General features: G+C 37.7%; 1 protein-coding gene across 1 annotated transcript in view; it reads right to left on the bottom strand.

Annotated features, from left to right (window-relative positions):
• Window positions 1–22,258, bottom strand: part of THADA (thyroid adenoma associated) — a 168,985-nt gene that overhangs the window by 33,313 nt on the left and 113,414 nt on the right. Inside the window, 4 exon segments of the mRNA XM_010576464.1 lie at window positions 2,323–2,395; window positions 3,786–3,907; window positions 4,244–4,656; window positions 15,944–16,029. Of these exon segments, the coding sequence (XP_010574766.1) occupies window positions 2,323–2,395; window positions 3,786–3,907; window positions 4,244–4,656; window positions 15,944–16,029 (694 nt within the window).

Here is a 22,258-nt window from a genome sequence, read left to right on the forward strand (position 1 = left end):
CGACACGTGTGCATTCACAACACTGAAGGAATCTCCATGTTGACCTATACACAGCAAAGCTTGCTGTCCTGGAACATGAAGAATTACAAAAAAAAGAACAGGAAAGAAATTTCCTGGTTCAAATAAAATCCAGTTGCCATCTTCTGGAAAATACTTAGTCCTCAGACATACGCTAGGAAAACTACTACTTAGTTATAATGGGACAAAGCTTTCCAATGTGTGGTGATACCTACTAGATTTTTTGTGGAAAGAAATAACGTGCATTTTACCCATAACTCAAATAGCGCTTCCAAGACTTGTAAACTCTGACCCCCGTTGGGACAGCTGGGCCATAATTGGGAAGAGAAAGTCCCAACTTCCATAAGTGACCAAGAAGGAGCTGCGATCCCCTGCAAGTGCCACCCTCAGGAGAGTGGCAGGTCAGTCAAGGCACAGCAATCTCAAGTGCAGGTTAGATAATAGAACATGCCAACTGCAGGGGGTGGCACCCACGCACAGCCACAAACAAGCCTGTGCTACAGCTATCAGAGGAAGCTCCAGAGGGAAAAAAAACCCTCAAACAGATTTGGACCTCATGCACAGGAGAAGAGGAAAAGCAGCACCAGCTCGACCTGGAGACACACTTGAGGTATGCACAGTTAATTTTTTTTTTTCCTCCTTTCTTTATTTTTTCTTACTTAAATTAAAGGAAGTGAAAAACAGAACAACCAAATAAGGCAAAGAAAAGAACCAATGAAAAGGTGCCTTGAGTTAAAGGGCAGAGAGGCGTGGGAGGACTCATAGAGGGATAAATGAAACCCCAGTAGTACTCTGCCTCATTCCGCATGGTACATGGCCATGCACCTGCACTACACAAAGGGACAGAGCCAGAGCATGTCCTACAGTTCTGTAACAGGTTAAAAAAAAAAAATATCCAAAGATGTTACAATTACTCAAATTCTGAACAGACACATGGACTATCTAGAAAGATAGAACTTGACTTTTACCTTATGGAAGAGAAACAATCCCTTCTACAGATGCAAATACTGAATGCAAGCCCAAAAAAAGAATTTAGATGGAAAACTGATGTACTTGGTCTTTTACAAAGCAGAAGACACCCTCTGTACATATATCTTACATCTCACATGATTTACATGATTATTAGATAATGTTGTTTTAGCATTACTACAGTTAAGATTGTTACAACATTTTTCATTAATTCCTCTTTGTAAATTAATACAAAACTTCAGAGCAATAACCTGTTCCATGTCTATTTGTGAAACCAGGTTTACATGGTTATTTTAATGTTTATAACTTGAAGTCCTTGCATTTTGCCTTTCTTAAACAAAAAGATTTAACATCACAATTCATGTTCCAAATTCTTGGGTCCAAATCTGTGGCTTCCTTTTTTTTATGAGGCAAGATTATTAGCATACAATATGAATCAATTCTGCTGCACATTCTATAAAAAATAACAGCTACATAAGGAAAAAAAATAATCTTCATTTTAAAACAGATCACGACAATTTTGTCTATTTTAAAATATCCATTAAGTGTTCTTTGTGTCTTTGACAACATAAAAAACCCCCTAAAATTGTCTAGCACTAAAAGCTGCCTTAGCAGTGCTCTATGCATACAAATGTAACATCACAGACTGATAATTTAAAATCAAAAGAAATCTGAGGCAGTAATTTGTGCTGGTATAAATCTAAATTAAATAGCCCATAAACAGGAATGGAGAACACAGAGCCTTGAACTTTGCAAAGGTTATTATATTTACTCTAGGTTTTAAAAGCAAATTTTAAGAGGAAATTCAATGAGAAACTCCACGCAGACAACAGGCTGGTGTGCTTAGACAGTGATTTCAGGCCTGAGACTTGGCAAGGTCACACTGCCCACAGCAAAGAATGAACTGCACCCAACCACTGCTTCAAGCTTCTTGCCTTCCCTTCTGACCTGCTCCCCAGCAATCAGAAACCACAACAAAGTTGCACTTTAGTAAATGGACTGGATTCAGTACATGTGTTAATCACTGTAGGCATTTTTCTTTCCACATTATAGCAACTATTTTGGATGCTCTCAGAAGCTGAAATTAATCCATCAGAAAAATTCACTTACGTATTTAACTTGAAGTAACTTTGAGAGGGATATACTGAGATGATATTCATGGCTGTTTCATTTCAGAATGTGGCAGGGTATTTAGAGAGGAAGACATAATGCCAGAAAAGGTGCAATGACACAAGAAAACACAAACTTGGGGCTTCTATCTAAAAGAAGCCACATGACTTCTATCACCAAAAACTCCAGAATTACAAAACTGTTAAGCAGCTCCATTTCTCTTACCTGCTGATGGTTCTGCAAAAGATGGATAACCAGCTTGGAGGCAAATTTGAGAGCTATGCTTTGTACTTCAGTGCTGAGAAAACAAGGTAAAGAAAGTATCAAAAAAAAAAAAAAAAAAGCAGCTATTTCTGCCATCATTTCATCTCTAGAAAAAAAACAACCAGCCAGTTCTTAATCATTCTTGATTATCACCAATGGGTATTTTGCAAGCTGAGCACTTGGCATTTTTACTTTACAGATCTTGATGTTAGTTAAGTTTTTAGTTGAGATGCAAATGAAATATGCTCTTACTTTCAGCTCTCTTGTGTTTATTTTCTACCTGCATACTTGCCATAGAAAAACACATTTGAAAATGGAAGCCAAGTCAAACAAACCAGACATTATTTTAAATGATAAACAAAAGCATTTCTTCAAGCTGGTGTTAAGCTCCAGAAGTACCTCTTCTAGAGCTGCTAAAAACGTTACTAGTGCAGAATACGAGAACTGTCGTCTGCCGAGCCTCCATGCTGCCCAGCAGGGTCTAAGGACTTGGCACTTGGCACCATGGCTCCTGAAGGGCTGGTCTCACCACAAGGAAAGGCAACACCTGAGCAGTAAGGTTTGCTATTTCAGCTATTTCCCTCTAACAGCACCAGTCAGTGTTACTTTACCATAAGTACCTTACTTCATTCCCGAAATAAACACTCCACATCATCATTTAAACTTGAAAAATTTAGTGCAAATAAGCAGCAAATGTGCACAGCTATAAAATGCTGTTCTACACTGTATACTGTAAATATTCTACATTGGCAACACTGGGGTGCAATGTTTATATGGCTGAAAAAAAGAGACTATTAGAAACAGGATGGTCTTGCCCCTAGAGCCTGGACACTTTAACCCTGTCTGTCCATTCCATTATGAATAGATGGACACAGCTTCTAATTCAGTACAAACTGGCTCCAAATTTTCAGTGCTTTCTGGTGACTTTATAGTCTGATTAAGGAGTGCGAACCCTAAGGATTAGGGTTAACCATTTCTGCCAATCCAACAAGTGAAATCAGATCTGTCACTCTCCCTGCAGACCGTCTGCAGATAAATCAGGATAGCATGGATGGCAGATTCACGGATGAGTGTATGTTTGGATCATCTATTCTATGTGTTAAGGTGTTTCCCAATTACCATTCAGGAAGAGCTATGCTCACTGGCTATCATCTAACAGCCAGAGTAAATTCTTATTTCAGGAACTGTATTACTGGACATTTACAAGATGCTTGCCAGTATGACTTCTGGGCCTTTTTAATAATTCAGATCTGTGTCTAACTTCTCTGAAAAATTCTCATCAAAAACTCTCTTTATTCAAATGAGCCACACTCACCTTTCTGAAACATGGATTTTTAAATCAACAGTCCAAAACCAATAAATTAATGCTTCAACATTTAAAGTTTTTAAAATATAAGTATTTTAACAAGCATAACAGACCATACCTGTTGGCGATATCTACAATGTTTAAACTCCAGGTTAAGAGCTCATTTGGATTCATTTTTATAGAGCATTCAGTCTTTGGAAGCACATTTCTGAGATCCATAGTATAAAGAATTTCCAGCACCTGCACACACAATTCACAAACAATGAAGTTGCAAACAATCTCAATATGAATGTGTACATTTGAGATCAGTAAAACACTGACTGAAACCCCACTCCAAGAACACAAAGGTCCTCTTCTGACAGTGCTAAGATAGGAAAGAGGAAGTTCTTGCTTTTATGCAAGAACATCTGTTACAGAATTATAGCACAGCTCCTATTCAATGTAAAAAAAACCACCACCAAAACCCACTCATGTACTATTTAAAAAACATCACGCACGTTTGAAACATATTTTTAAAAATGAAGAGTATCATTTACTGAAAACATATCAAATGTCAATAAAATAGCACCCTCCTACCTTGCAAAAACACGGGAGGTTCTTTTCCTTCAGAGCCATTGTGAGAAGAGCGCCTTCCAAATCAATGAGTAAACACAATACACCTCCTCCTTCTTCTGCAATCTGCTTGGAATTTATTTGCTTCAGCCAGAGCAGTATTGCTTCCAATGCAAGCAGACGTACTTCATGAAACTCACAGTGAAGGAGATGAACTATTGACAATGGTGGCTTGGCTATTTTCTTCGCAACAGGTGAACTGCTGCTCTGGATGTCAGGACCTGCAGTCACCAACAGCACTTCTATCACAAGTTTGGTGATGCTCTGAAGATACTGTATCAGTCCTGGTACTGCAGATGAGTAGGGAATACCAGACATCAATTCAGAATCTGAAATGACTCTGTTCATCTCTTCCCAAAATCCAAACAATGGCATTCCTGAAATGAGAATAAAACTAAGTAAAGTGACAAATAGATAATGTTACCATCTTCTCCAGATCATGAAGCGATTCTGAAGTTGAAAAACATCAGGTATGCAAAAGGTATCACAAGGTAATTTCAGGCATGAAATGAAAACATAGTTCTCCTTCATTTTAAACTGATTCTGAATTATAAACCAGCTTTCCTAGATATCAGGTGTATTCATATTTAAATAGAAAGAAATAAGGACACAAACTTTTTTGAAAACTGTAAATTGTTCAACACATGGGATGAAAGCTTCAACCAACTTAAAAAATCCTACAATACTTTGCAGATTGCCTGTCATCTTCACCAATTACAGCTCTTTGATAAGTATTTCCTTAAATCAAGCTACTAATACAGTCTTGCAAATTGTACATGCTTTGCACTACCATTGTAGAAAGTGATTAACACAAACTGTATTAAATACATTTGGAAAAAAAATGTAGGTAGTTTGGAAACATCAAAAAGCACCAAATACAAATATGCAATCATATTATACTAGGTAGAATAGCTCTAAAATCAGAGGTTAGACTGGAGAAAGTGCTGTCTGTCAGCTTACCCAGCTGCAACTGAAACCAGGAGAAACAATGACAGGGCCATTCTGATAATACTGAAAATCTCATGCTTTGCATAGCTTTAGTCAGAAAAGGTTACTATTAAGAAGATGATACTTCTACATAAATACATCTGTCCTGTGTCTATCAATCTAAAGAATTTACTGATTAAAAAGATCCAGTGTGCTTTTCCTATGCTTATCAACTTCAAACAGGTAAGACAGGTAAGAAAAAAGGAGCTGCACTGTAATCCCTCTTATGTACCAGCACAGGAACTGTGACATTTCAGCCATTTACACTGGTTCAACCTGCTCACATGGCACAGCACAGCCCAAGAACCTTCTTTAGTGCTTGGCCACCTCCTGGAGTGAACAAAAAGGTCACTGCTATCTGTGATGCCAGAGGGTTTCAGCCTTCAGCAAAGTTGGCAATGTTGACACAAAATGAAAGAAAAAAATTAATCAATAGTCCTCACACACACACAGACTGAAATCCTCACGTGCCTTGAGTTCAACCTTCTTCTCCATCACCAGCAGGAATGAATCATTTTATAATACTGAAACCAAGATTTTTGCCCCGTTCAGATGTTTGTATAGCTTGTACTGTGAGGAAATTAATATGTTATATCCCACCAAATTCAAATACAAGTAAGAGAACATCATGAAGCACAGAAGAGAACAATACTGCCACTGGTGTTAAGGGATATTAGAAGTTTAGGGTTTTTAAAATGTCGAAATGCATTAAAGGTAAATACAAAGATTAAAGCAAACTTACTTAGATTTCTTCAGTATCTGCAAGAAGAAAATTCATTGCCATGTAACTTTGCTATTTATAATTAAGTAAGCACCATGTACTACTAAAAGCCTGTCCAAATATTACTATTAAATTGCTGAATTTGACATGAAGCTGCAACACAAATGTGGATTCATTTTGTTGCCCTTGAAGACATTTCCCTAAGCCTTCTATTTAAAATTAAATACCCTTCCCTTTCATATTCAAATTCTTCCAAAGCCATCTTAATTTTTTTGACATTTACATAGAAACTTGACATGGTTGTACACTGTCTAGCATGTAAGGCAGAAGCATTTTCTGAGTAATTCTGGACAAGCTTCAAAGAAATTTGGTATTTGAAAAAGATTTGCAGACATATTACCTAACCATTAGTTCTGTCATTCATGTTTTCACTACAGTTTCTTTTCTGAATGGGCTTGATGTAGTCAAAAAAACTGCAATATCACTGCAAACCTATGTCACAGCATAATCCTCTAGATGACGCAGATGGCTTCCATCTCATAACATGCAAACTTGTATATTTTATTTGCTACATTTTCTAAAACCCCTCCAAATAGAATGGCATTACATACTGGCATCGCAGCATGAACTAGCATTAATGCCTATGTCACACGACAAGTATCCAACTGCCAGAATTCCTTAATTTCCGAACTGTCTGGTTGCCTTGGAGATGGATTAGGCCTTCGTCCCAGTTATTACACAGCCTGACTCCACAGACACCAGTTAAACAACAGAAATAATCCCAGGCAGTTGAAAGAAAAAGGTTCAAGTTCAAGCACCTTGGTTTGAGAAGAGAAACAGCTTCAGTTTTGAAGCCCTGCACCCTCTCAGCTTCCTATGTGCTTCCCTCCTCAGCTGCATTTCAGCAATACACGAGCCTGCTAGCTCAGTTGTCTGAACCAAGTATGTATTTCTAAGTATGTTGCAAGAGAATTGCTTGTATTTCTTATCAACGTTGCTTTACATTGAGGTATAGCTATCATACATGCAAGCAGTAACACAAAAACCAACAGGATGGAAGGGTCAAAGCTCTAGGGCAAGGCAAGGGACAACAGTATTAAGCAGACAAAAAGAGATAGAGACAAATGTTAGGGTAAGAGGGGGAGGGTGTCTTTCATTTTGTTGGTGTCAACACTGCTAACTTTGCTAGAGCCTGCAACCTAATATCAGAAGGAGTGGTGACCCTTTTGTCAACTCCAGGAGCTGGCCATGCACTGAGCTTCAGATCCAGTTCAATAAACTTTCATTTGAATTTTCCAAGGCCAGCACAACTTCACTCGGTGTCTTCATCTTTGAAGGGGAAAATTATTTTTATATGAAAAACATAATGGAGCTACTCACTCCTAGAAGTACTAGTTTGCAGAGACTGTGATACAAGAATCTTCTGCCACAGATCCTCTTTTTCTGTACATATCAGACACTTCTGGTTTGGAAGCCTTATGGATGATTTCTGGTTTCCCCATGTAACTGTGAAAGACTGGGCACTGTGGCTCATCTATTTTACAGAAAGTCTCTTTAAAACTGGATGTCTCAACAGCAAGGCTGTCAGCAAAATAAGACTGTCTGCATATTTGCTTAGCCTCAGCACGCCATAGAGCAAATCTTTCTGTATTCATCTCGTGCTCCACATGCTCTCCAGCACTCTTTTTTTCACACAAATATGTACAGAAGGAAAGAAAGCCCTTGTCTCATTACAATGCAGTGGAAATATTCCTTCTTTCAACGTCATCACTAAGAAATCTTTCCTGGCTTTCATGTAAATGTTTTCTCTTCTGCTTAACTTTAAGTAAACTCTTTTTCTTTGGCTTACATCAAAATATCCAACTAAACCAAAAAAACACACTGGTTCCCAAAGTAAATGTCTGTCTCTGTTGTTAAGATACAGTAAAGACATACTTCTATTTACAAACAAAAAAATCACTGTACAGTTTGAACGACCAGCTGCTGTGAGAAGGAAGAACAAATTTTGGCTGACCAAACCAGGATCCTGGCAAACAGCGGTCTTGTCCAGGATGCTGACAGATGCAAAAGAGCCCCCAGGAATTAAGTGGATTAATTTCCCCCCCGCCCTTAAGGACTGCTTCATTTGTGGGACAGTAAGAACTTCATCTCTCTTAGGAAGGGACGCACCTTACACAATAACTTTGTTCTCTTCAACACAGTGCATCAACATCCCACAGTCCTCCTCAATCCCTTTATGTCCACTACACTGAGATATGCATACAATGTCTATGTCACATCATCTAGGTTTGAGGCATTGTTTTTTAAATCCTATTTGTGATCAACTGATGTTCATAGTCAGTTACATGAAGTTAAATGGTCTTTCATAATCTGAAAATAAAGAGGAAAGGAAGAGGAGCAGAATGGAATTAGCAGACCTGATGAATCTCGAGCTAAAATCTCCTCAGAGTTTAGCCAGCTCCAAAACCTGTGCCCTGCCTTTCTTCTGCTCTTCCCTGCAGTGGCAGGCAGGCACTATTCTATAGTCTGTTTCCAGAGTAAGCAGATACATACAGTAAGGACAGCAAAACTTCCCTCCTCAGGGATTAACAAGCTGTCAGCTGATGGACAGTTCAGCTGATACTTCACCTCAGAGATTCTACAATATGTTCAAAAGTGACAGAAGTCATCTGAATTCCTTTCATATTTAAAACCTAAACTTGTTTCATTGCCTTGCCAGGTGATGTACAGGACTGATTATGTATTTCTGTTGAATTTAGGTAATTTTACAGTGGCTGTCTAGGCTACTGCCAATTAGACAACTCTCCGTATCATCAAGTATTTATTGTGTGAGGGGCTTTTTTGCTGTATCTGTGATTATGATACAACTAAGTATTTGCACACTTGTAGATAAATACTGAGATCAAATCCTGTATGCAGCCCCTCGAGCATCCATGCCATCTTCCTACTAGGGGCTCCAGAAAATAAGAACAAAGAAGGGAAAAAGGGGAGAAATTATACTGACATCAGAAAACTTACTGACACTCTGCAAAGTCAGACAAAAATTACAAGAGCAGCAACGAAATGCTGCTGTGTCTGCAGTACAATGGTTATAGGATGGGGGTCCAAGCATAAAAAATCTGGATATTCATCATCATTCACCAAGACCTGCAAGAAGTTGCAATTATTTAAGGACTGAGAAGTTAAAATCCCTTGCGCTCACAAACTACCGTCTATCTAAGGGTTTCTGAAGAGATCATATGAATAGAGAGAAGGCTGAAAGGTAATCACTGCCAAGAAGAGATTTTCCTAGACAAATATTAAGGAAAAGTATTTTCTTTCATATTTTCCCTTTTTATTAAAAGTGGATTAGGCGAAGTCACCGGTAAATGGAAAAAAAACCCCAAAGAGAACAGAAAAGCTATTACAATGTGGAACTAAGATAACTGTTGATGATCAGGAAAAGGGCATATTTTAAGCAGGATATTTTCTTTTAAAGACATCTGCAACATCTTTGACATCAGAGACTGAGCATCAGTACTCAAAATAAAATTCAAACCTACAAACATGAGTGATTAACAGAATCCATGGAAAATATATTGTTGAGGACAGAAGCATCCCACTGCATTTTGTATAGTATAAGTTTTCAAAGGAAAAAAAGGGGGGGGAAGGAAAAAGCATTTGATCTGGACACTGAAACTGCAATTTTTCTTACAGCTTCTCTCTGGCACAGCACCAAGTTTTCCACTTCTTTTGCATTCATAGAAAACCATAAACCCCCATGGAGTCAGTGCAAATCAGTCAGTGGTACATGCTGGAATCTAAAGAGAACCCAAAACAAGATTTCAGAAGGATGAGCAGTCTCCCATCTTCACATGGGGACGGAATTTTAACTGCTAACATTTACAAACACGATCAACTGCACTCTCCCCTAGCGTCACTTACTTCCTCTTAACACCTTTCCATACTCCCTGTTCAACACAGCATTCCAGCAATATCATGCTCTACCCTCCACAACCCCCCTCCTTTCACCGTGTCCCTGAGATCTTTCTGAGAACACTTTTACTTTCCTCCTCCCTTGTCTGTGCCAAGAGTTCTGCCTCCGACATTTCCTTGACCGTCTGTTGTTGTTGCACACCTCCATCATCTTTCTCCCAACATTTCTTCCTTTCAGCCTTGGTCCATTTGCTTTGTCTTTCTGTCTCACACTCACTTTTGCGCTGCCTTTGGGCCACCTTAACATAGTACGTCCCTCACTTGGTCTGCCTCTGGCATTTCACTGTCTGTGCAACTCCCAGTCACTCCCTGTCTCTTGGACCTCCAACAGTCCCATCCTCAACTTCTTCATTCTCCTGCCTGCACTGAATTAGAATATTGGGTACGCAACCACACTTCCTTTTGACTTGTCAGTAGGTCTAGGCCATTTAGGTGATTTTATAAATATGTTTTAAATCTTTACCTTCCCTGAGTCAAAATAACAACATTGACCAAGTGCCACATGAAGCTTATATAATTTCTGACATAATAAATAAAAATTGCTTTCAATTTGTTCAGATGGAATTCCTTAAGTTTAAGCTAATTAGACCAAATAACCAAAACATGCATTAACAAGCTGCCAGCGTTTTTGTTCAAATAACTGTTTGGCCACACTTCTTAGGGACCTAGGTAAAGAAAGTTAAAGTATGGCTAAAATAACCAACCTAGTTATTCCTGTCAAATTTTTACCATTTAGACATTATCAGTTTTTAAGTCAGCCTTCAGAAAAAAATTCTTTTAGCTACCATTTAGCTTCTTTTCAAAATAAGAAAGAGTAAGAAGTACAATATAGAAAAAAAGTGGGCACAGCCTTCAAATGCTATTTAAAAGTCCTACAAATCATATCATTCAGGCAAAACATTTAAGAGATTCCCACTTAAAAAACGAGATGTGCTTTCATTGCAAAGCATCTAGAAGTTTGATAATGCATACTATTTCTACCACTACATTTTATAACTTCTAATTAAAAAGGACAAATATCACTAAGAGAATGGTATTTGCATTATGTTATTTAAAACAGAGTATTTTGTCATATTTGAGAGCATAAAAAAGGACAAAACCAGCTGACAGTTGTACACAATTGCCCATGTTTCTGATCTCATACACACATGTGCGATGCACAGTATTTTTTGCACTTGTTTCTGTTGCTCATGAGCAGAATTTAAGAATCTTAACTAAGCTACATCTACAAAAGGTTTAGCTGTTTGGAAGATAGTAAGAAAATGGAAGTCTGTTTCTGCAAAACTCAAGGAAAGAATACATTAGTGAGAGCAGAATACTGGCTGCTCCATTTTGATATCAAAACAATCTATGAACAAGATTAATTATGTAAATACTGAGTAGCTGTTCCCACTGATGACAACAACAGTGGAGTTTGGTTAATCTCAAGTACTTTTATAAATTCTTTCACCTCAAATGTAGAAAGGAAAAATGCATAGTTAGGGTTCAAGTGGCAGCTTCTCCTAAATCACAGATTCATCCTATTTGACATCCTGTTTAAATGTCTTCTCTTTCTCATCAAACTTGAATTTTGAAGATACTATACTCAATAATAGGCCAAACCAGCCAGGAGATAGACGGTGTGTGTATATATATATGTATGTATATATATGTATGTATATATATAAAAGAACAACTTGGAAGCATTATCTTTAGCAAATTTTTCTTTCATCTTTCCCCTGACTTCTGTTCTACATCCTATTTCACTTATGTTGATGGGCTTTATGGACTCAACACAATACTTTATCAACAAGTGCCATTTTTTTGAACACAACCCTGGCTAAAATACGCTTTTATTAGTCAAGTGTATTTTAGTGAGTTGCATCCATCTTTCCCTTCAGGAATTGACAAAATACTATCAGAAAACTGTTCTGAGACATGAGCAAGAAAGAAAATGTGACCACTTCGTCTTGTTGCATTCTTCATCTGTTACGGAGAGACAGAGCATCCCAGATCTGAGCTTTCACTGCAGTACACTGCTCTGGTTCCTGTGTCACCAGCACCGCAGGATCACAGCAATACTATCATCTTATTGTTTAGCTTCAGACACCAATTTCCAGGAGAAGGTCCGAAAGCAGGAATGTCTATGACAGATCCTGTCAAAAGTCCACATATTCAGCAGAGGAATCTTATCCACGGAAATGCTGTATCAGAGCATAGCCTGGCTGTAGTCTGGTATTCTGTCTCTTGCAAAGCCCATCTCTGAGTGCAGAGCAAAGTGTGTAGCCTCAGACACACGGAGGGATCTGTAGCACTACAGCTTGATAGACCTCTCCTAACTCCTGCTGATCCAAGACTTGTGAATTTGCAAATAATTATAAACACAGCTAAGGCTGGACATATTCTCACCTGGACTCGGAGGCATTTTTCCCCTCCAAAGATGCCTACAAGTGTTATTTGCTTCCTCCAGTAATGTTTGAAGTGTGAAATTCAGGAACTTCCCCCTATTCCTACATCATCCACTCTGCTGCTGGTTTACTTCTGGAGGAGTAACTTAACTGCTTTTTAGCAGTGCCAGAAAATCCTCTGGAAGAGGACTGCATTGTTCTACCCATTAGACTGAAAAGGCCCTGGACATCTGTAATTTCAAGTCTATAAAAACAGTTACTGTGGAGACAATATATCAAAGAGGTCTGCAAGAACAAATTCACTGGATATTATTAATAATTACTAATACTGACAATAGACATTAGCTCATCAAATAATCCTAGATCTGGTAAGAACTTTTGTTTGTTCTCAATAAAGGCAAAAATAGCATTTTTATTTATGTATTTTAACTTTTTTTTTAAAAAAAGGCTTGCTTCAGTTTTTTTCTGAGTTCCAATTGTAACTGATAACTGAAAAAACATACATAGTTGTAAGTTTACATAGGCTTGGTATTATGTATCGTCTCTGCATACCAGAAGACCCTCAGGCACATCAGGAGCTAGAAAAAATGCTCTAGATTTTGCCTATCAACTCAAGGAAAGAAAACTCTATTTTCCCAGTGACATGAATCAAGTAACACTTCCATCCAAACCAGCAAATCAGAATAATTATGGGGCGGGGGGGTGGGGGGGTGGTGGTTTAATTATCATCATTTGGCCAGCAATAAATTTTTAGCTGGACAAGATGCTTTTGGTATCCATTACTCCCTGCCTTCCTTATCTGACATTTTAAATTGTTTTGAATTTGTGAAGTAAATTCCCTAAGGGCTGTCCTGCACTTTAAGAGACAGATTTTATTAATTGAAGACAACAAATCACTTACAGAAAATACTTGTAATGTAGGAAAGGCCTAGGCAGGGTTGTACTCTGAAAATCTCTTTGTAATTGTAGCCCCTTTAGACAGGCATAATCAATTAGAAGTGGTCTGATTTTAACTAGTTGCAGGCTCATTACATTGCATTCCCATTTCTGTCAATGAAAATCAGTTTCAGCCCTTGGCCTGGAACTCATATACAGCACTTCCTGGGGCCTCTTAGATAAACACATCAAGAAACAGTTTTATTTGGATTTGTCCTTCACCCTTTATTCATTGAAACAACTTTACGAATCAAGATTAAAACAGAGAAAAATTGGCTCATAACCAGAGATAAACATATATGAGCAAGATATTTAATCTCAGAAAAGTATAAAGCTTCAGTTAATAATTATTCCTTACAGAACATTTAAATGTGAGACTCAAAACATTCATTTTTAACTGCTGAGTTTAGTCTTTCTCTTACTGTGTCATGAGACACTCAGGTTCTGTTTAATATAAACATATTACTCCTTCATTTCAGAAGGGCTTCTGCCTGTGTTATATAAAATTGTCCCTAATGTATCTTCAAGTTTTCAAACCTGTATTTCCAGTCTAAGTTTCTACTCTCTGTAGATATTGCCTGCAACATATAATTTTAAACCGGTATCGGAATGAAACTTTTAGGCAAGACAATACTAATGAACTATCCCTGAGCAGAGAGAGTCTGCAAAAATAACTGCTTTCCTTCTACAGAAATTGTACCTTACAGCACCCAGGTTCAGAACAGTCCACGTGAGCTTTGAAAAAATAAATGAATCCACTACAGTCAGTAATCCAGCCACAGCATGGTGCAGTCCCTCAGGCTCAAAGGGCTATTCACAAGTCAGGGGCATTAAAAAAATAAAAGAGGGGAGTTTCCTGGGGTGGAGAGGTCAATAAAAGCCTTTGCAAATGTGCCGCAATTGTTTAAAAACCAAAACAGACAAAAAACCTGAAGACAACTGAAATAGGAAAGAGACTGATAAAGGAAATGTAATGCCCCCTAAGTAAGCAAATAAGGAGCCCTCACCTGGAATATTGGCTGTTCCTTCATAAAAAAAAAAAACAGAAATACAGTTGAAGGGGCTTTGGGGGTTGTTTTTGTTTATTTTGTACATGTGATACACTGCTAGACTTTTTAATGTATTTCAAAGGATAATCACTAAGGCCAATGGCATACCAGGCTTTAAGAAACTTTATTTTGTATAAATAACGAAAATAAGTAATTATATATTGTAACATAAGAATTATTGATGGTAGATATAGCTTACCCAAAACAAACATTAAAGAGCCAGAGAAAAACATCTGTAGAGACATGCTATATTGAAACTGCTTTATATAGGGTGGTGCATTCCTCCCTATAAAGGATGCAGACCTTACCTAGTCACAAACAGCAGTCAGCACCTGACAGAATGAGACCTACAGTGGAACATCATCTGGAAATTTCCTTGACCAAACAGTACATCTTGACACTTGGAACCCATGAGAGAGGAATGACTCTGCAGAGCACAGGAAAGATCAGACCCATCTCCTAGAGACCCCAGTAACCTTAACAATCTTCCTCTGGTATAGTGGAACCCAGCTGTTACATACTTTCTGTATGTCTGTGCTTCTGTTATAAGGGCTATATTCTGCATCAACCTATCTGCAGAAGTTCATTTCAGACATATTCATCACTAAGTCATTTTCCTAAAAACTACCACTATTTGAACTGTGCATTCACAAAAAATCACACAAATAGCAATTATGGCATTAAAATGGAACTACTTCTACCAAAGGTCTAAGCAAAAAAGCAAAAGGAATTGGTTTTAAAATTAAGAACAGCCCCCCAAAACAAGAACTATCTGAAATACAGAACAGTTCCAATGACTTAAATGCAGTGTTAAATTAGTCACTAAGAATTTTAATGAAATGAAAGAACTATTGTTTAATTGCGTTCCTGGACTGACAAGGTAATTTATTATTCATTTGTTCCTAAGAAATGAACAAAACAGGCCCACAAGGAAGCTAGTTACAGCTGACTGAAAGTTGCCTATACACAGTCACACTTGAAAGGGTATCCCTTCCTCCATACCTTTGTTCTCCTTATTGTTTACAGCATGCTTTGTATTGTTGCAAACAACACTCTGCATCACTAAAACCACTGACAGTTCTGACTGGTCTTTCAAAAACTTTACAGTGATAAAGAATCAATATAGAAAAAGAAATGTAAAGAAGCTCTCAAGCGTTGTTTCTTATAAAACTTCTAAGCATGAGAAAACACTTTCTCTGAAACACTTTCAGGTGTCTCATGAGGGAACATCTCTGTGGCTTTCAGGAAAGGTTAAAGTAGCAATATTCTGGGGTTTAGATTTTGTTTGTATTTACAACCTTGGATCAGAAAAACATTTTGGAACACTGGATGGGACCTTTTTTGTTGTTACACAGTTCCAGGATTAGGAATACTTCAAGATCATCGCTTCCAGCTTTGACATGGAGGCACACCTCATTCTTCTCATCAGCAATCCCCAGGACTAGCTCTACAGAAGGCAGAATGAAGGGCTCTTTTATACAAAGCAGCTAAAGGACTCCAGCGTTCAGTAGATGCCATGAGTACAAGCAATATATTATTGTTTCTACAGATTCAACAGAGCTCAGAAATTTCCCCACATCTGATTTATACAACAGTACATTTGACTTACCTTGCTTTTGAAACTTCCCCAGGTGAGTACTCAGCATCACAAGGACATCAAGATAGGCAGCTCTGGTCACCAAACAAGGATTTGGCCTGGAAAAATCAAATTACTAAAGATTAAATCCTTGTAACATCCACACTCAGAAACAGCAGTGAAACACACCAGCTTGGTGTGTGTATTCTACTTAATTAATGAAGATCAACTACTGATCAAATCAGACTGCATATACAAAATGATTAGGCCAAGTTATCTAAGCTTCACTTCCTGGTCCATTCTGAATGACAGTCTCCCTAGCAGAATGGCAACACCTTTCCTCCATCCATTCCACCAAACTGCAGTTATACATGTCATTATTACTGGATGAATCAGCTTGCCCTGGCAACTAGTATGTCTCTGTTTTCTTTACAGATGATCCCTGTAACTAAATGCATTAACAAAAATAAGTCTTCAGGTCTTATTGTTACAGTTCATAAAAGAGAAGATTCCCCATGAAAGGTACCTACTACATCTTTTTAACAGCCATAGCACTCTCACTGTTCTGATGAAGACCACAGAGGCATGCATGTTTTTAAAATTAGATTTTTTTTTTTTTCCAGATAAGACTATTGGGGATTTTCTGTGTATAACGCAAATTGGTAATAAGCTACCTTCTGCTCTACCTCTTCAAGTCGCAAGTGATCGACATTTTGTCTCCAATTAGAAAATTAAAATTAGCTTAACATCTTCATTTGTCTTTATATTGTTATCACTGTACTTTCAGCCAGGAGAACTTTTCTATAAATATAACTTAATATGTGAGAAATACAGGAAATCCAGTTCAAAACACAGAAATTATTCTGATAAGTCCAATGGGACTTGCACTAAACCAAAAACTTTTAGAATTATGCAGCACAAGCTTAAAGTATGACTAATTCTGTTCAGTATTTATTTTATCTGGCACTTTGTACGCTTGACATTTGAAACTCTTTCAAAAAGTTTTAATTAAAAATGTTCCAACAAACATTCTCAACTCTGTAACATCTTTGAAATTCAAGAAAAAAACTTCTTCAAACAAGATATGTAATCATGACAAAAAAACCGAAAGGTCCAAGGTTCTTGCGTGGAAGTTTAGCAGCTGTATTTGCCTATGGAGAGTTAACTTATGATCCTGTTAAAAAAGACAACTTTTACCAGAAGCACTGCTCTTACCTTCAGTAATAAACTCTGTAATAAGCCTAAATTACTTATGCTTTCTTTTATGGCCTACAATATTAGGCATCCATATAATACATAGCAGACTGCATGCTACCAGGATCTCTCTTTTGAAAAGGTTTTTCCTCCTTTTGCATGAACAGAGACTTTTTAGACACTTTCTTACTAGTGAAGTAGTCATGAACCTCCCAAAACTTCTCCATACTTGCCTCTTACCACTAGCCTTAAAGCACAAGAGCTAAAAGCCTGCCTGCAGGGAAGATGCACATCAGTAAGAACTGATACCATAAGAAGCCAAAGCAATTTTAATGTGGCCTATTTTTTAAAAGCTCTATTAGGAAGACTTAATTTCTATCCAACCTGATTAAGTGAACCTCTCTTCTGTATCTTGGGCATCTAGCTGTTGCCCAAGTTGTTCTTCACAAGTCTGTATGAAAACACCACCAAGAAATACTCACAGGGTTAGAAGCTCAACCCACGAGAAAACAGAGTGACAGATCAGTCAAAGGCTTAGAAGAAAAAGAAACCGAGGGGTCTCTCACAAGTACTCATAAAATGGACAAAAGCAGCCACAACAGATTTCAATTAAGATGAGGAACATAATGGGCCTACTGCACCTCAGCTCCCTTGAAAAATGGAAGACTCACTTATTATTCAGTCATTTCACTGGAAAGAAAATTTCCAACATGCAAACTGCCTTGGGAAAACCATGGCTGATGCAACCGTTACTGAAGAAGTGACAACAGCAATACTGACATGGTTTTTTATTCTGGTCCAGCTTTGAAGCATTTACGACTTCATTTTAAGTATGCACATATGCATGTTTTGATTTTGAAATGAGGCTTTTCTAGCATGAAACATTCCAAACGTTTGTTCTTGGCTGGCTCCATTGCTCTGGTGATGCTAATGAATTCTTAGCCATGTGTGCCAGACAGACACAACAGGAAATTCAGTTTTCCAAAACCAAGAAATTTCAGTGTTGTTCAGACTGTAGCAGAAACCTCAGTTTTGAACACAATCAAACTGTGATTTGCGTAACAGACCCGACAGCCAAAAATCATATGCTGAACATTTCAAATGATGCACTGCACAGTATTTAAGGTGACCTGTTCGTGCAGAACTTCAACAATGAGACTGGGAAGAGTACAAGATGTTTCTTTTTTAACACAGATACCCAAGTAAAGGGGTGTTCTCATCAACAAGCTTTGAGGAAATCTGTCTGCAAACAAGAAAGTCACAGCAGTAGCAAGGGTGGGAGCTCCAGGCACCTGGAACAGCATTCTTTTTTTTGTCCCAAACCCAACAATTAGTTCATTTCCCTTCCAACCTGGATATTAAGGGAAACAAATACATCATATGCTCACTCCAGATGATAAACTGTATGTGACTCTGAACAGGATAGAGCTAGAGATGGTTAGGACTCTCATATCTAAGGGTATGTCCCCACAGAAATATAAAATGGCTATCAAAGCAATATTCATACTACTACACATATATACTAATAGCAGGCTAGTGATGTCAGCGCAGACATCCATACCTCATTAAAGTAATGCTTTGTCTACATTAGCAAGTAGGTTGGTGTAGTAACAGCAGATCTATGAAGTCAAACAGCTGGTACCAAAGACCCAATGGCCACCCTACATACTGAGCCTGGATACATTAAAACATAGTTTTCAGAAGTTCATCTTGTTGCTTTTTGTTTCTCTTTGGATACAGAGTTCAGAGCCAGCCTGCTCCAGGGATCTCACTGCACTTAGAAGCTTATCCCATAGTTTCTAGCACTCCTTTGTGATGCTGTACTTGGAGGTTGACTGTCCAGGTGGAAATAAAAATCACCTCTCAGACGACCACTTAGGTAAATTTCACCAACAGCCACTATTGCACAATATTTCAACACATCTGACTGAAGAGAGGTCAAAGGCTGTCTGCCCCGAGTAACACATAGAAGACAAGCATGGTCACAGACTTGGCCTGCCAGGCAGAGGAGAAGACGACACCTGCAACCTTTAGAAGCGCAGACAGGGACGGAAAGATTACTGCTTAGAAAGAACAAGGCCCAGAAGAAACGTGTTTCTAATTTAATCAAGGAGAAAAAAACAATGACGCGGGGGCTGCTGTGTCCTTAGGAGATCATCATGAAACTCCATAAAAGATACAACGTGACTGAAAGAGCACAAGTCAAAAAAGTTAAAGGCACTGAAGGTTTTAAAGGGTCTACAGGTATTTTTTTTAATTTCCCAAAGCTCCAGCCTAACAGTATCTTCAGTATGGGGAAAAGTGTCTTTTTTAAATTATTATTTTAGGTAGGCATGGCTGAACAGTAGACAAATCTGAAAACACAGGTGCCAGTTTCCATACTATTAATTTTGATACATTATAGCAGACTTCTGGATTAGATCCTGAAAATAAAGTCTTCCAAAACCTAGCCAAAATCTTATCATTAATGTTGAACAAGTAACTGTGGATAAGGTAGTCGGACTTTCTTGTAATCTCATTTTCAATTCTAGTATGCAAATATAAAATTAGAAAAGAGTTGAAGTCACTGGCAGGAGGAAACCTTTTGTTAGCTGTTGGAGTCCCGGGATTTTTTTTAAGAGAAAAAGGTTAATGGAAGGAACTAGTCCTTTTAAATTTACAGGCTCCTGTTCAAATGCCTTTGAAGAGGCCCAGGTTATGCACTTACAGAATATTATATGACCGGAATAACAATAAGCTGTTTGTTTTCAACAAGCAACAGCCTGGTAGGTGAATCAGGAAGCGTAGCCTTCAGGAGATATTCCCTCTCTGTAGATGTAAATCAGACTGGGCAGGTTCAGAAGCTCCACGTCCAATATTGCGTTTCGCTCCAGCTGGCTTTGGCTACCTACCGTAGCACAGGGAATGCTTTATTTCTGTTCTGCCTTTACCACCTTTAAATACCACTGATTGCAGTTTAGGTCTACGTAACATGAAATCAATCCTAAAGTCTCACAGTTTGGAGCTCTGCAAGTATTATTTTTTAAAAGTTTGATTCACCTTTTATAGTTAAGTCATGCTGAATTTAAGGTAGCTATTGGTTTGCTTATTTTGGATGGCAGATCTGATGCAAACCAAACGGGCATTTATTGAAGAAATCAGCAATATGTGGTCATAGCCCTCCTGTGTACCCTGCTCACACATTCGGTTTCAACTCTATCAGGAACACATGGCTTAACTTCTAAAATGCAGTTTCTCTTGTATTACTGTTTATTTTAAAGAAGATCAACATTAATGAATTACAGAGCAAATTACCTCCTCTTCCAAGGGAAACAACAAAGAGCAATGAACATGGAAAGCTCACACATTTGGCCTCAATGCTGTCAGAACACTGGAAAAAAGATTTAAACAACTAAATATACAACTTCTTGCTCCTGTAACCACTAAGGTCTGCAGAGGTCCTTAAACATAATTTCTACACATTACAGGACACCTTTATAACCATTCAGATTTCTATATATAAACAAGGATGCAAACACACCTTTGTGTAGAGCAAGGACCAAAGAATTTTGATGCACAACTTTTGCAGATTCTGATTCTCTTCTCAAACCCCCAATTTTCAATGACACTGAGTAAGATGACTTAAAAACATGACCACTATTTTCTCCTGGATCATTCCTCTTTTTCCACAAGAGGATCACCTCACATAGAGATGAAGAACAACAGTGACATTAATATATCGCATTTGTTACATAAATAATACAGATACAAGTCACGAAATCAAAGCCGTTCGTGTTAATGTTTATAACATTAGTTTTTGGTTATTCTAGTCAATAGAAATTCAATGTTTTCCAGAGAGGTAGTTTATTTTGCTCATATTTTTCCTCATTAGGAAACAGATGTTGCAAAACTATTAGCAGAACAAGCACTATAAATCCACAGCAACTTACAATATTTACTAAACATTTAACTACATAAAAATCAAAGCATATTTGCTCAAATTCTCAGTGAGCACTTAACAAATTTCAAATGCAACCTGCCAATCAATGTCTATTAAATAAAATCCTGTAAAGTCTCTCTCGTGAATGAGTTTAGCTATAGGTATCTTAGTGTAGTTAGCTATCTTAGGGATATCTAAACCAAAACTTTTACAAAATGTCTCAGAAAAGCTCTGTGTTTTGCAGTCTCCAAGCCCTTAGAAGAGTCTGAAAGATTTCAAATATTTCAGCCAGTGCTGCTTTATGAATACAAACTAGTCTCATTTGTCAAACTGGAATATAACTTTATTAACTAACAAAATAGAATTTCCTCCTAATAGTATGTAACATGTACATCACAGCTTTGGTCACAGTAAAACAATACATAACTACACAGGGTGTCAACATTTTTTCAGAGTAAAGTACAGTACTTAAAATGACTGTTAGCTACTTCTAATCTACACACTCATATAGGTTACTCTCAGCCCCAATCTTTAAAAACTGATGGCAAGATTTGGCTCATGAGTCAAGCTAATGTAGAACTCCAGTCAAAATTATGCAACTTACAAAGCTGCCTACAAATCCCTGTATTTTGTCCAAAAAGTTCACGACACACTCTTAAGTGTCAGGGTGAAGAAACCAGTGCTGTCAAGATTACAAGGGCAACTCTTTCAAAGGCCAATTCATAGCTGCCTTGTGAACAAGAGGAGAATCATCCTTACGACTTGTGTGACTATTTTAATTTTAATTTCCAAAGTGATCAATTAATCAAATGAACTGCCTACTCCTTCTCTGGTCTTTAATGAAAAAGTCACTCTTACTGTAATGTTGTATGTTTCTGGAGCCTTTGGAAAGGCTGAAAAAGCCTAAAATTCCTGGGAGGAAGACCTTTTCACAGGCTTAAACTTATCAACGGTATTTTAGGAAAAGTCCCATATTAAAAGAAAAAGAAAACCTGTAAAACACCACCCTATTCTTCTGTTTAAATAACATGTTATTGTCCAAAAAAACCCTCAGCAACACCTATTAAATTTTATATTTTAGCCAGCAGAAAATAAATCACCCTGCTCGTGTTGAATTTAAACCTCAAACTCTCCTACTTTCTAGCCACCAATATTACGTACAGTTTTTGCTTCCAACAGATAAATTGAATTGGTCTCCCAAACATCATATTCTAGCCAATACACAGGATGATATT

The sequence above is a fragment of the Haliaeetus leucocephalus genome, unplaced genomic scaffold (assembly GCF_000737465.1).
Source record: "Haliaeetus leucocephalus isolate CR32 unplaced genomic scaffold, Haliaeetus_leucocephalus-4.0 Scaffold526, whole genome shotgun sequence".
Classification (NCBI taxonomy): domain Eukaryota; kingdom Metazoa; phylum Chordata; class Aves; order Accipitriformes; family Accipitridae; genus Haliaeetus; species Haliaeetus leucocephalus.